Raw genomic sequence first — 14,113 nt, forward strand, 5'->3', positions numbered from 1 at the left:
GGCGGGGCCAATGACTGCATCCGACGTGGGCGCGCGCAACGAAGCGTGACCGTGTAAGCGCTGGTCGACTCGCGCGCACGTGGCAAACTGCAGCCCCCCTGTGTGCATGGGTTGAGTGGCGCGGTTCGCTCAACCGTCATCAGCGGGAGAGCGCTCGTGCCACCCTACCGTACCGTCCTCACCCACTCGTGATTCACGATTCGTGATTGCTCCAGATCACAGCTGGCTGGGATAGGTGCACATCTTTCAGCACTTGTCAACACCTCTCTAAGCCATCAGAGCACCTACTTCACGACTGCAGCACGAGATTTCGAGAGCGCTCCACTGTACGACTACTTCGTCTAGCTACTCCTGACCGGGTGCAATCATGGTCGGCCAACAGGAGTCGCTGTTCCGCTCTGCGGCGATGAGCCTGGTCCAGCTCTATATCCCCTCCGAAGTCGCCCACGACACTGTGGAGGAGCTGGCCCTCTTGTCGAACGTGCAATTCAAAGATGTGAGTGCCAGCGCTCTGCTGCTCGCTTTGTGTGCGATCGCTTTGCTGATTGCCCCTTTCTTTCCCACAGCTCAATCCTGATGTGACCCCATTCCAGCGCTCATTCGTATCTCAAATCCGTCGCTTAGACGACATGGATCGAATCGTCAGATTCCTACAACAGCAGATGACCACCGAGTCGGTGCCAGTCAGGCCTCTCGAAGCGGCGCTACCTTTTGTCAATGGTGCGCTCGGAGCTCAGCGCGGTCCCGCGCTCGTGGAAGACTTGGCCTCCAAGCTCAAGCAGCACGAGGATCGACTGGCCGATATGAATGGAAGCTACGATCAGCTTCAGAAGCGCCTGCTGGAACTCGAAGAGGCCAGACACGTGCTCAGAGAGACTGCAGTCTTCTTTGATCAAGCAGAAGGCCGCGGTACCGATCACGGTCGCACCAGCACCGATGACGCGAGCGCTCCACTTCTGGAGGACGACATCGAAAGCCGTGCATTTGGCCGCGGCGATAATCAGGACTATGGCACATTTGATCTCGAGTGAGTAAGGCTGTGACAAGGCCATGGGGAAGCGCAAGCGATGGCTGAGATCATCTCATCGCGTTGCTTGGGCTCTACAGATTTGTTGCCGGTACGATCGAGCGCTCGAAAATGTCTACGTTTGAGCGCATTCTTTGGCGTGTGCTGCGCGGCAATCTGTACATGAATTATGCCGAGATTGACCAGCCATTCAATGATCCAACCAAAGAGGATCCAGTCAGGAAGAATGTCTTCATCGTTTTTGCCCACGGTGCTGAGCTCCTTGCCAAGATCCGCAAGATTAGCGAGAGCATGGGAGGAACCCTGTACCCTATCGACTCGAATGCCGACAAGCGAGAAGAGAGCCTCCGAGAGGTCACCAACCGCATCGAAGACCTCAACTCTGTCCTTTACTCCACCAGCGCCACGCGTCGTACCGAGCTGGTCAAGATAGCAGAAAGCCTGTCAGCTTGGGCGGATGTCGTGAGAAAGGAGAAGCTGATCTACTCTACGCTCAATCTCTTCAATCACGATGCGCGCCGCAAGACGCTGATTGCTGAGGGGTGGTGCCCCACCAGCGGAATCCCTTCCATTCAGCTGGCGCTGCGGAGAGCGACTGAAAACGCTGGATCTAGCGTATCCTCGGTTCTCCAAGAATTGCAAACAAAGCAATCGCCACCCACCTACCACTTGACGAACAAATTTACGGAAGGCTTCCAGGCTATCATCGACGCGTATGGGTACGCCACGTACCAAGAAGTCAACCCCGGACTCTTCACCGTCATCACATTTCCCTTCTTGTTTGCGGTCATGTTTGGTGACATTGGTCACGGTTTCATCATGTTTCTTGCAGCAGCTGTCATGTGCTTGTACGAGCGCAAGCTGGCCAAGGCTGGTCTTGGAGAGGTGAGGAGGTCACTTTCGTCAGACTTTCAAAGAATTCTTAGCTGACGACGACGCGAATCACTTTTCAGATCTTCGAGATGTTCTTCTACGGTCGCTACATCATCCTGCTCATGGGCATCTTCTCTATGTTCACCGGCCTGATGTATAACGATATTTTCAGCAAGTCGATGCACCTCTTCCACGCAGGCTGGGAGTGGCCTCACCCCAAGTCGGACAAGCCCGGTCAGGAGTTGGAGGCCGTCAAGCTCAATCACACATACCCGATCGGTCTGGATCCGACATGGCACGGCTCGTCGAACTCTTTGGTGTTCACCAATTCACTCAAGATGAAGATGTCAATCATTCTTGGAGTGGCTCACATGACGTTCGCCATCTTGCTGCAAGTGCCCAACGCTATTCACTTTAAGAAGCGCAGCGATTTGTGGGCGATCGTCTTACCACAGATGCTCTTCATGCACTCTCTGTTCGGCTACCTTGTCGTCATGATCTTCTACAAGTGGAGCGTCGACTGGTATGCAAGGGATGCGGCGGGCGAGCTCATCCACGGCGGGCCTCCAGGTCTGCTCAACACGCTCATTTACATGTTCCTCAGCCCCGGCAACGTCGATGCCGACAAGCAGTTGTTCACCGGTCAAGCCTTTGTCCAGACGCTCCTGCTCCTGCTTGCAGCTGTATGCGTGCCTTGGCTCTTGGTTGTGCATCCCTACCTGGAATACAAAGAACACCAAGCCAAGCAAGGAGCCGGCTACCAGTCTGTCGCATCAGCCGAGGACGAGGATGATGAGCACGGTGATGGTGAAGGTCAAGGCGGGGACGGACATGGGGGCCATGGCGAGTTCAATCTCGGCGAGACTTTTATCTACTCAAGCATTCACACGATAGAGGTGAGTTGCCCTGATCTCCTTCTGACACAACAAGCGTTGCTGACCGACCTTGCCATGATCATTTCACAGTTTTGTCTGGGCTGCATTTCGAACACGGCCAGTTACTTGCGTCTTTGGGCGCTGTCCCTTGCCCACGCTCAATTGTCGGAAGTGCTGTGGACCATGACGATTCAGAACGTGTTTGGCATGACTGGAATTGTCGGAGTCATCGCCACCGTTGCTGCATTTGCCATCGTGAGTGCTCAACCTCTCCACGTTGTGACAACCTCTCCAGAAACTCATCTTATCCCAATCGCACGCCGAACTGCAGTGGTTCTCACTCAGCATTGCTGTGCTGGTCATCATGGAAGGCTTGTCGGCCTTCCTTCACGCTCTTCGTCTGCACTGGGTCGAGGCAAGCAGCAAGCACTACCAAGCTGCCGGATATCCATTCAAGCCGCTCACATTTGAGGAAGAGTAAAGACGTAAATACTTGCAACTTCGCAAATCGGCTGTATCTTGCAACATTCAATCAATTCGAATCGAATTGACTCTTTTGGCAGAGAATGTGCGCGTGAAGGCTCTTGTTGCAGACGTCGAAATGGTGACGCTACTCGTAAATGTTAAGATTCCAGAGCTGGCCATGAAGACGACCGTCTGCCTCAGATTTCTGGACTCTCGAGGCTGCAGCGGAGGCCGCAAGAGGCGTATCGTGCGACACAGAGCCCATGTTTGGCTTGACTCTCTCCTGCAGATCTCATAGAGCACAGCATTCGAGCATCTTGGCGACGTGCACCCAGGAAGAGATGACTCGATTCGACGCGAAGACGAACGCTACATGCACCTCGCGATGCGGCCGATTTTTCTTTTTCGTTCGACAGAACACCGATACGCGCCTCTTTTGCACGTGAGGCCCGCGGGATCTCGCGTCGAAGATTTGAAATCTCCGCTTGCGTGCCGCGCGCTTGCGGTCCATGCGTTCGAGATTGTTGAAGTCGTCGTAAATTCATCTTTGTGAATGAAAATGGGAGGCGGCATGCATTGCGGGGATTCGAATTGCTGTAGCAGTCAAAGTCACGAGTTAAAGTGCGAGTCAAGTGCTTGCTGATGGGGCGACTTTCGAAGCAATCAAAGAATGAGCGACTTGATGCAGCTGAGAAACGCTCGTGCATGCCAGTGGTCCAGACCAAGAGCCGTTGGAAGCCGGTCGGACCGTTCGAACGTGTTGATGTCTCACGACTGTCGCCGCCCCTCCAGAATGGCGCAAAGGGTAAGTTTGGTGCATGCATGGGTCGAGACGATGAAGCGCGACTGCGTTGCGAAAGTCACTTGAGACTCCATCAGCGCTGCCTTGTGGGCGCGACCAATATGAGTGATCAGCTAGGCTGCCTGCTGATGAGACTTGACTTGGTATAAAGCTGCCGCACAAGGAATCTCTCGAGCTGCTTAATCGCTGCTGCTGCTTGCTTGATTCACGATGAAGGCGCGCGCCCCCTGTCCAAAGGCGGAGTCTACACGTACACGGCGCGAAGTCGTGAGTCTCCCTGCATGCATGCCATCTGCAAGGCGTCTCTAGCGAGCAAGCACGATCGACAGGCCACATACAACTCAGCCTGCTTGCGTCGTACGAGATTAAAAAAACCTCTGATGAGTCGACAGCGTGGCAATGGAGCAGTGACAGTCGCGAGGTTTCTTAGCTCGCCGCGACCAGCAGCAGCATGCAGGTGCATGAGGAAAGTGTTGCTTTGCTTGGCCCGTCGGCTCCCAACGCGGCCCAACGTCAGGATTTGAGCGTTTTTCAGGGTGGGCAATAGATTAGGCTCGCGCGTATAGCCGAACAATTTCGATTGCGCATGATGTCCAGCACCAGACTTTTGACTCGAGACTCGTCTCCATGCAGCAGCGCAAGGGCGACAAACAAAGGAGGTCCGATCGAAGAGGCGTGTGGATGTGAGTGCGGTGGTCTGCTGCCATGCTGCTCATGACTTTGTTAAGGTGCGGTCCTCTTCTTCTGCGCTGCTGCATGGCGCATTAGGTAGCTGGACTGTGAATGTACGGCAGGCGCAAAGAGCGAAGGCTGAAGAGCGTCTTGTTCGTGGCGCTCGGCAGGATCATGGCTCGTGACTCCTGCCATGCCATGCCATGCCATTCGATTTCGCCATGAAGATGGCGGCCATGCACCTGTCGGCAGTCACCGGAGGCGTTTGCATGCAGGGACATCGTGTAGTCACAGTGATCGAGTGACCAGTCAGTCGTCTCATCTGATGCAATGCGCACGCACGCACGCACGCCCGTTCGACCCGTCCACTGGCACTGATGCCAAGGCTGGCCGACTGGCTCAGCTGCTTGCTGCTGAGCAAGCGCTCACCGTGTGATCGGGTCGATGGACAGTAGGAGAGGCGAGGGGCTCGTCTGCCGCCGCTTGCAGCTTACAAGGGGGAGGAGAGCACGAGCACGACACTAACATACGTACGAGCGCGAGTCAGAGTGCACACGCGCGGTGCTGCTCCATCGGACGGCGTCTTATCCGCCATTATGGCTTGGCCGCCTCGCGTGCGATCGATTTCGGGCAAGTACGGCTCAAGTGCCTTCATGCGCCCAAAGATAGCGCCCTTTTCTTTCGCGAGCACGAAATCTGCTGTTCCTGTTCGGAGGAGCTCACGCAACTGATTGAGAGAGTAGTCGGACAGACAGCAGCAGCAGCGCTCGGGACGGTACGCTAGCCTGTCACCCATTTTTCGTTCTGCCTGTAGTCGTGAGTTTGCGCTGGAGCGAGCGAGCCTCTTTCCATATCTCGACTCGAATCCTTCCGTTCCCATCTCTCCCATCAATCTCCATCACCCACCGCTCATCAGTCACTCTCACTCAGATTAAATCAGCACAGACTTGTCTGCTTGACTTCAACTCTCTCAAAAACCAATCAATTTCAGGTGAGTCGTGCCCGCATCCTACCTCGGTCCCATCCGCGCGCCCGCGTCGCACGCACAGCATCGGTTCGGGCATCAGCAGCAGCTATACGTATACAGATCTGGGCTTGTCTTCCGTCGTCACACGACGAAAGTGGTTGTCTGCTGGGGTAGAGTGCGTACGTATCATCGTTTGCACGCGTGTGCGTTGCGATTATCAGCCCGTCGCAGCGGATGCTCGGCGTCGCTCGGAGACATCCCCACACGGGCAGCCTTTCGCACACTCTCGCGCTTCGCTCCTCTCTCTTGTCCGCGTGTATATGCTGAGCAGCAAGCACTCCTCGATTGGCGTATCTTGCTGCTTTTGCGTGGGCGTGAACAGGCTGGAGAGGCAACAGTGCGAGCACAAGCGAGCTCTGCGACGTTTGAGGCTACTCGATACCGTCAGGTTAGAGTTAGAGTATATAGCGGCCACGCAGCGTATGCAGCCTTGCAACACAAGCTCCACCCAATCTACAACGCCGGTTCCGTTTCAGTTCGTGATCGACTCATCAGTCTTGTGGCTGTTCGTGTGGGTCACGTATACTACTCCGCGGGAAGTGAGCCGCGCAGTCATGCCTCCTCTCACGTCCTCATCGTCAGTCGTACTCGCTGCAAGTACGTAGCCTGCAGCACGCAGCCACGACCTAAAGCATTCGTGATTCAAATTGCGTTTACCTTGCGCTCGGAAGTACGGCACGAAGCTGGGCGCAGCCATCTTTCCGTTGCCGCTGGCTCATTTGTTGCAGCAGCAGTGCGAGAGATATCGTGCTTTGATGACCAGCCAAAGCTCTCGCATGCTGTCAACCCCCGTGACTGACGCTCTTTTCTCATCTCACCTACCTTTCGTGACCTGCCCTACCTCATCTCCATCACCTTTCCGCACTCTCGCCATCCAATCTATCCTCGTCAAACACAACTTCAGACCCACCAAACCAACCCAAGTAACTATCAACACCATGTCTTCCACTGAGGCCCCTGTCGCTGCTGCTGCCGCCCCCGAGGCCGTCGTCGCCCCCGAGGCTCCCGTCGAGGCTCCCGCTGCTGCTGTTGAGGCTCCCGCTGCCGAAGCCCCCATCGCCGCCACGGAGGCTCCTGCTGGTGAGTAGAGTGCCAATGCACGCTCATAACAAACGCCTCACTAGCATACCCAAGTAACATCGTTGTCTTTGCCTTGGTTCACCTGCAGCTGTCGAGGAGGCTGTCAAGACCGAGGAGAAGCCCGCTGAGGCCGAGGCCGCCAAGGAGGAGGTAAGTCGTGCAGAAAGGTGCTGAGTGTGGCCTGGCCTAGTCTTATCATACTTCGTCACGGTCTAGACTGTCGCCCCCACCACCCCCAAGAAGGAGAAGCGTCAGTCTTTTCTGAACAAGTTCCAGGGCCTTTTCGCCAAGAAGGAGAAGAGGTGAGACTTCGCTTAGATCTCGCTGGCCCGACTGCCGACCACATGCGCTGACTTCGGCCATCTTCTTATCATCACTTTTCCAGCCCCAAGAAGACCAAGGAGGCTGCTCCCGCTACTGAGGAGGAGACCAAGGCAACTGAGGAGGCACCTGCCGCCGCCGCCGCCGCCACTGAGGAGGCCAAGCCCGTTGAGGAGGCTGCTGCCCCCGCTGAGACCAAGGTTGAGGAGGCCAAGCCTGCCGAGGAGGCCATTGCTCCTGTTCCCGCCGAGGAGACTAAGCCCGCCGCCGAGGAGCCAGCCGCTGAGGGTGTCAAGGTGAGTCTGCACGACATGGCTGGCGCTGGCCGTACTTTTGGATGCCCTGATTGACGTTGAGCCTCACTCGCCCAACAGATCGACGAGTCTGCCAAGAAGGAGGATGCTGCCACCCCCTCGCCCAAGGACAAGATCGCCCGTCGTCTCTCGACCCGCGTTGGCGCTCTCTTCGCCAAGAAGGACAAGAAGGCCACCGAGGCTGCCCCGGTCACCAACGAGAAGGTCGAGACCGCTGCTGCTCCTGCTGAGGCCGCCGCCCCTGCTGAGGCTGTTGAGGTCAAGGCTGAGGAGCCTGTCACTGCTCCTGTGGCTGCTCCTGCTGCCGCCCCTGCCGTTGCTGCTGCCGCCTAAAGCGGACAACGCATCTCACTAGTAGGCACTTCGCCTTCTTCAAGCTCTCTTGTTCGGCCACCGCAAGTTCAAGTCCCCACTCACTCGTGCGCGGGCAAAAGCCCCTGCCTTCGATCTCTTTAGGAAGAATGGTCATCTATCTATACCCCCCGCTCTTTCCGAAAGCATCGAGGGCAATCATCCGTCTCGACTTTCCAACCCCCTACCTCCCGATTCACGCTGCCAGTCTCCTACGTATGCCAAGAAGGACACAGCCATGGGGCTGCCTCTCCGACAATGCAACAGATTGTCGCTCATCGCCATCCCACGCATCTGTCCGAGCACCGCTTGTGTACTTCTCTCTCTCACCAGCCCCCCATTCACGCGCAGCATGATATCCATCGATGTCCACGTCATATACATATCTTAACCCTTCAATACATACACTTCGTATGTCTCTAAACGTGCCATGGCTGAGTGTCTTGAGTCGCAGTGTGAGAGTGAGGATAGGTGCTGCTGCCTATCGCTGGTCGGACAGCTTGCTCTGGAGGAGCAGTGATGATGGACCCCTTTCCACCTGGACGACAAACGAAGGTCATATTCCGAGGCGCACGACCTGAGCTCCCGTCACGCCGGAATGTCTGGCAGTACCTTTGACTTGTGCTCTCGCGACCTAGCTGCCTCGGACTGGCGACGGTGGTGACTGGGAGGGTCGTCGAAGAAAATGTGAAGGATGCATGAGCACTCTGACATGTTTGCACTAGCGTCATACCCTTGTTGTTGAGAACAAATCAGCGCGCGCTTGCACCAGCAGGTCTCCTCCCGAGCGTAGCTGAGCCGAGCGATGGCTCATCTGGAGCGAATTCAGAAGCCCACAGCTAGGGACGATGACTGCGACGGTCGCCCACGGTCCCTTCGTCTTGCTAATTGCGAGCGTGAGTGTGACCCTCTCTGTCCTCGTGCGCGTCTCCTAGCTAGCTGCTCTTCCATGCCTGCTGCCTGCCTGCCTGCCTGCCTGCCTGCCTGCACCTTTGCCCGCCGCGGCATTTCGCACTCGTGACTGTGGACTCTTTTGATCTGACTCTCACGGGCTGACAGAGGGGGCCTGCATGAAGAGCCGATGAGCTAGAAGAATGCTGCGAGCGCGTCATCGCGATGGGAGCGCGACGGGCAGGCAGATCAGAAATTGTGTGCGAATGGCGCAAGCAAGCTGGGCTCGCCGCTGCAACTCGATCTGATCCTCCTGCATCACCTACCCGTGCTTCCTGCTGGAGCAGGGCATCGAGACCTATCCGTGCTCCCTGCTGGAGCAGGGCATCGAGCATTCACGATCGGGCATTGGCCATTTCTTCCAAAGACGCACCTCAAACCTCAGTTCCTTGCTGGCTTCCTGCATGGCTGGCTGGCTCGTCAGCGCTCTTGATCCGCAAGTAATTGGGTTGGGATTAGAAAGATACCGCGCATTCACGACTCCACTGCGGTCGATCTGATGCAGCAGCTAATATAGTGAGAGTTTGTCGCTACACCAAAGCCCCTGCGATAGCGTCTCGACCGCACCGCTCGAGGATCAAGACGCCTGCCAATTTGTTCTGACTACGCCCTTCATCGAGTGCTAGGCATGCATTGATTGACCTTTAGCTTGATCCAGCAAAGGCGCCATCAGCTCGAATTCCTGCTGCACTGCCAAGCAAAGAGGCTGTCTCGTGAGGTGTCAGCGGTAAGTTTTGGAGTAGCAGATTGGATGCGGACCATTGCTACGCTCCCTGTCGACCTTCGCGGTCATGCACCTCGCAAACGATGCTATACTCGCGAGCTGCGAAAGACTTGCTCTTGGACCCGGTTTCATGGCAGGCCTGCGCAAACCGCCGGCATTCATAAGAAGCTGGTGCTTCGTCGAAGCAGCAGGGCTCTTGATCGAAGGATAACCCATCCCCACCACTTCATCTAGCTGCGAATATGGCAGTCATGTCTTGGGCGCTTCTTTTCGCTTGCCAGGTCGCCTCGCTGGTGCCGGCGACATTGGCTTCACCAGACCTTGTCTCTGTCAGACCTTCCGCAGACCTGCAGAGAGGCTCTTTGGCCAATGCGCACTTCCATTGGCAGTCATCAGACGCTCTCACACATTCAGCTGAAAGGCACAACGACTCTCACTACTCTGTCACGCAGGGTTTGTGCGACGGAAGCTTCCAACGAGGGGTTGCGACGTTCTCGGGCAAGCCAGAACGATTGGCTTGGGTCGTTTCGGAAGACATTGTCGAGCAAGGTTGCCTCTTCGTTCAGCATCAGGGCGCCGAGGGAGAAGAGCCACACATCGTGGGTCGCAGCAGCGCCTTCGATGTTGCGCAGCCGCGTGTATTCAAGCGTGCTGCCGATTTTCAAGAGGAGAATCCGTTGCTGAAAGATTTCGAGTCCCTGGGAGCTTGGTTCGATGGTGTCGCCGCTATCAAGGCCAAGACTAACAGCGACGGTGTGGTCGTTTCCCGCAGCAAAAATACCTCCATAGGTATCGTCGGAGCTGGAGTCGCAGGCTTGGCTACAGGCCTCATGCTGGACAGCGTGGGTCTGCGCAACTGGCACATCATTGAAGCCAGCGACAAAGTCGGTGGTCGTTTCAGATCGCGATACGTCGGACCGACGAAGGAGATTGCTGAGATGGGACCTATGCGATTGCCCTACAATGTCAAATACGACGATGGCGAGGTTCTACCTTACACAGATCACCAGTTGACCTTTCAGCTGTTCGACTGGCTGAACGACTTGAACAAAAATGCCAGTGATTACAAGATTGATCTCATCGACTGGATCCAACATTCGCCAAACGAGCTGCTTGCGCGTGGCACCGGCAGACTGGCGGATGGAGGCATTCCCACCCGAGCTGACATTGCCGCGAATGCTTCATTGGCCCAGCCCAAGCCTTTGGATAGCGAGGCGTACAACGACACCAAGTTGCGCATGAACGACATTCTGCTGAACAAGGAGCGGCTCAAGTCGATCCAGCGAGATGTGTGGAGAGCGCACAAGCTGGCAATGGATCAGGGTCTCGACGACTGGAGCGAACAGGCTTTCATGAGGCACGTGTTCAAAGCCAGCGAGAACGTTACCGATGCGATCTGGACCTCCAGCGACTACGACGTTTTCTGGGATGAGCTGCACCACAACTCCAATCTGGGCCTTAGCGGTGGTCCTGGAGCACTAGGGGAAACTCGGTGGAAAGCCGTTGCGCAAGGATTCAGTCGCATTGGAGAAGCCTTCCTCCCTCACGTTCAGGACAGACTGACGCTCAACAGACAGGTGCGCAAACTTGAGAACATTGGCAATCGCACACGCATCTCGTGGTATCCCAGCGAGGCGAATCGCACGTTCGAGTCGGCCGACTTTGATTATACGATTATGGCTGCACCTTTCACAATGACGAGATTCATGGATCTACCGCCCTTCTCCTCCGTCCTATCTCGTGCCATCTCTGAGGCAGGCTTGCGATTCAAGTCGGCTTGCAAGGTCGGTCTGCTTTTCAGGGAGCGCTTTTGGGAAAAGGGCGACAGACCCATCTTTGGTGGCTACTCTCAGCCTTCAAGCAATGCCGTCGGAGCCCTCTACTACCCAATCTTCAATCTCAACCAGACGCGTCCAGGTTTGATTTTGCATTACCGCGGCGGAGACTGGAGCGATCGCATGGTCGCGCTCACGGACGAGGAGCATGTTGGTCTGGTTTTGGATTCCATCGTGGAGCTCCATGGTCAACAAGCACGCGAACTGTACACTGGGGACTACGAGAGGCTTTGCTGGTTGTCCGACAGGTTCACAGCCACCTCATGGACTCGACCTGACATTGAGCAGCACAAGCTCTACATCCCATCCTACCACGTCACGGAGCACAACACGATCTTCATTGGCGAGCACACTGCCCCGACGCATGCGTGGATTAGCTCATCTCTGCATTCTAGCGTCAGAGGTACAATTCAGCTCTTGTTGGAATTAGGGCTCGTCGACGAGGCCAAACAGCTCAACCAGCAGTGGATGGGCCGATGGATACGCCTCTAGGTGTGGGATGTAGAGGAGCGTAGAGAGGTTGAGGACATTTGTGCGCATTTGCTCTCCCTCGACGGGCGGAATTGCGGTCTCCTCGATATGGTGCAATGCATCTGTTCAGATACAATGAGACTTCCTTCACGTGCCGCTAAGGACGCCAATATGAATGGCACTTGTCCTCATGCGCGAACAAAAAGTTGGCTATACCGGCGTCCGACACCTTTGCCACCCTCTTTGGCGAGACGTGTGCGAGTTTGCCGAAACCTAGATTGCTAAATATGGCATTCTGCCGCTCAAGTTTTCCTGTGTTGTGAGGGCATTGCGCCCGAACTTGAAACTCCCTTCGCGTCTCCACACTGTGCAACTTCGCCACTCCATGGCATCAAGGGCGAGGTTGGAGAGCAGGAAAGTAGTCATAGCATATTCAAATGTCTAGTATACCCGGTGATGCTTACTGTCTAGCATACCCGCTGATGTTGAATGTCTGGTATCCGTACCCGCTGATGCTACGATGCGGCTGTGGGGCACCTTCTCTCTCCCGAGAGCCTCTCCGACACGCCACATTTCACCCCTATGCCATTGAATGGCCGCGGATTTGCCAAATGTCTGAGACACTGTGCTGTAGGCCGTCCGTGCTTGTCAGCCTTTCTCGGCTCACGCGCTATCGAGACTGGACAGGGCTGTCAGCTCGAAAAGGCTGATCGAGGAATTCAGCAAAAGCCAAAGCGAGTGTCGTTCCAATCCAATCCAATCCACCTTGACCATGACCTACGCATAGCCCCTATTCTTTGCCTCCGACATGAAGTTGCCGCACGCTTCAGTGTTCTTCGCGCCTCTGTGGTGGTGTGCCATTCTGATCATCGTGCTCCCAACTATATCCAGTCGCCCAGCGAGCACGTCCAGAGGCAAGGAGGTCGCGCAGCAAGTGACTGATGGAAAGTGTGTCATCGATTGTAGCGGCTTGGGAGGGCGCTTCTACAGTGGGTGGTTGGATGCCACGCAACAATCGGCCGACTTCTACAAGGAGCACATTCAGCCAAAGATGCACCGTTTCAAAGTGAGGGCATAGTTGCTTGTGAAGACTCCAGAGGTGCAGCGTGGTCCTGATGAGAGCTCCGTCGACTTCTGAAGCCTAGCAGACTTTGGCAGAGCTCAAAGGAAAATGAGCCTACCGTGATTGGAATGGCGTACGATGAGTGAGCACGGATCTCGCAGACCCGGCCCATGCACGCTTCACACAAGTGACGCTTGACCCTCGCGCTGCACCCTTGACTGCTTCGGCAAAGAAACGGCAAGCCAGTGATGGGCATCAACGCTCAGCCAAAAGGAAATACCAAATTGACCACATTGCATCTGCCGCCTGGAGTGAAGCTCACCTTGAATCGGAAGCAGCATGTCGGGCCGCCCCACTACAAAATTCCTCACTCGCATTGGAGTGGCACAATTGCCACTCCTGAGTCGTCCGCCTCCACCGAGCAAGTCGTGCCTGCAGACGTGAAATTGGTGGACAAGAGGCCTAGGCATGCGAAGGCTCACAGCACCAGGTTCAAAGACGCTGGAATGCAGGTGTCGGCCAATTGGTATCGAGACCATATCAATCCTCGGGTACACACCATGGAGGTGAGTGAAGTCTCCCGACTCAGACATTGCGATCTCTATGAACAAAGGAACGCCCTCCGCTGTGTGACGAATTTGCTCACTGGGGCACCTCTCCGCCCGCTTCATGAAAGGTGCATTCTCGAATGAGGATGTCACCCCTGAAGTTGCCCAAAGCTCTGGAAGCGTTGCCCGACCCGCAGCAGCCGTACAGCATTGTCTCGCTGTACGATTCCGAGGGCAAGCCGTTGCACCGGCTTAAAAGATGGCGGCCTACCTCTGATGCTGAGCCACGTGTACGCCTTCATTTGGCCCCAGGTTTGCACATGCTCGACGGCAATGGCAAACAATACCACAGTAAGGATCCGCCTCCTTATACGCCGGAAGAGCGCGACCCCGGCTATCAGGGCGCAAGTGCATTCGACCCGAGCTGGCGATTTGGCAGCTCACGCCCTTCAGACTCGGGGCGGAGCGCTCATGGCCCTGCAATCGAAAGCTCGCAACACGACGGAAGCCCTACTGCTGTCTCGCATAGCCAGCCAGAATCAAGCTCTTTGGAGCGCACGCATTCTGACGAGGCAGAGGGCAGGACTGGCAGACCCGACCTGAACAGGCCTGCTTCTTCGCAATCAAGGGGATGATGACAACAGGCGGTTGCTCGAACATGATGGAGTTCCTTCTGAACGGTAGCCGCGCATGCAAGTAGCTCCATGCTCTGCA

General features: G+C 56.0%; 6 protein-coding genes across 6 annotated transcripts; 5 read left to right on the forward strand and 1 right to left on the reverse strand.

The window, feature by feature from the left end:
- Positions 1-142: 142 nt before the first annotated feature.
- On the forward strand, positions 143-3,347 carry IE81DRAFT_194660 (V0/A0 complex, 116-kDa subunit of ATPase). Its single transcript, XM_025510821.1, has 6 exons — positions 143-496; positions 567-1,027; positions 1,108-1,912; positions 1,981-2,796; positions 2,866-3,030; positions 3,107-3,347. Exons 1-6 carry the CDS (start codon positions 368-370, stop codon positions 3,254-3,256), a joined length of 2,526 nt encoding a protein of 841 aa, XP_025372700.1. The 5' UTR covers positions 143-367; the 3' UTR covers positions 3,257-3,347.
- IE81DRAFT_320305 (hypothetical protein) lies at positions 3,281-4,120 on the reverse strand. The gene has a single exon (XM_025512980.1). The coding sequence runs from the start codon at positions 4,062-4,064 to the stop codon at positions 3,438-3,440; it is 627 nt and encodes a 208-aa protein (XP_025372701.1). The 5' UTR covers positions 4,065-4,120; the 3' UTR covers positions 3,281-3,437.
- Positions 4,121-6,073: 1,953 nt separating this feature from the next.
- On the forward strand, positions 6,074-7,927 carry IE81DRAFT_194711 (hypothetical protein). The gene is made up of 5 exons (XM_025510822.1): positions 6,074-6,821; positions 6,910-6,971; positions 7,038-7,123; positions 7,207-7,438; positions 7,517-7,927. Exons 1-5 carry the CDS (start codon positions 6,497-6,499, stop codon positions 7,787-7,789), a joined length of 978 nt encoding a protein of 325 aa, XP_025372702.1. The 5' UTR covers positions 6,074-6,496; the 3' UTR covers positions 7,790-7,927.
- Positions 7,928-9,491: 1,564 nt separating this feature from the next.
- On the forward strand, positions 9,492-12,090 carry IE81DRAFT_194761 (L-amino acid oxidase LaoA). Its single transcript, XM_025510823.1, has one exon. The coding sequence runs from the start codon at positions 9,725-9,727 to the stop codon at positions 11,807-11,809; it is 2,085 nt and encodes a 694-aa protein (XP_025372703.1). The 5' UTR covers positions 9,492-9,724; the 3' UTR covers positions 11,810-12,090.
- Positions 12,091-12,590: 500 nt separating this feature from the next.
- Positions 12,591-13,087, forward strand: IE81DRAFT_320310 (hypothetical protein). Its single transcript, XM_025512981.1, has one exon. The coding sequence runs from the start codon at positions 12,597-12,599 to the stop codon at positions 12,864-12,866; it is 270 nt and encodes an 89-aa protein (XP_025372704.1). The 5' UTR covers positions 12,591-12,596; the 3' UTR covers positions 12,867-13,087.
- A 151-nt stretch (positions 13,088-13,238) lies between these two features.
- On the forward strand, positions 13,239-14,102 carry IE81DRAFT_194779 (hypothetical protein). The gene has a single exon (XM_025510824.1). The coding sequence runs from the start codon at positions 13,540-13,542 to the stop codon at positions 14,032-14,034; it is 495 nt and encodes a 164-aa protein (XP_025372705.1). The 5' UTR covers positions 13,239-13,539; the 3' UTR covers positions 14,035-14,102.
- Positions 14,103-14,113: the final 11 nt, after the last annotated feature.

The sequence above is a fragment of the Ceraceosorus guamensis genome (genome assembly GCF_003144195.1).
Source record: "Ceraceosorus guamensis strain MCA 4658 unplaced genomic scaffold IE81scaffold_5, whole genome shotgun sequence".
NCBI classification, from domain to species: domain Eukaryota; kingdom Fungi; phylum Basidiomycota; class Exobasidiomycetes; order Ceraceosorales; family Ceraceosoraceae; genus Ceraceosorus; species Ceraceosorus guamensis.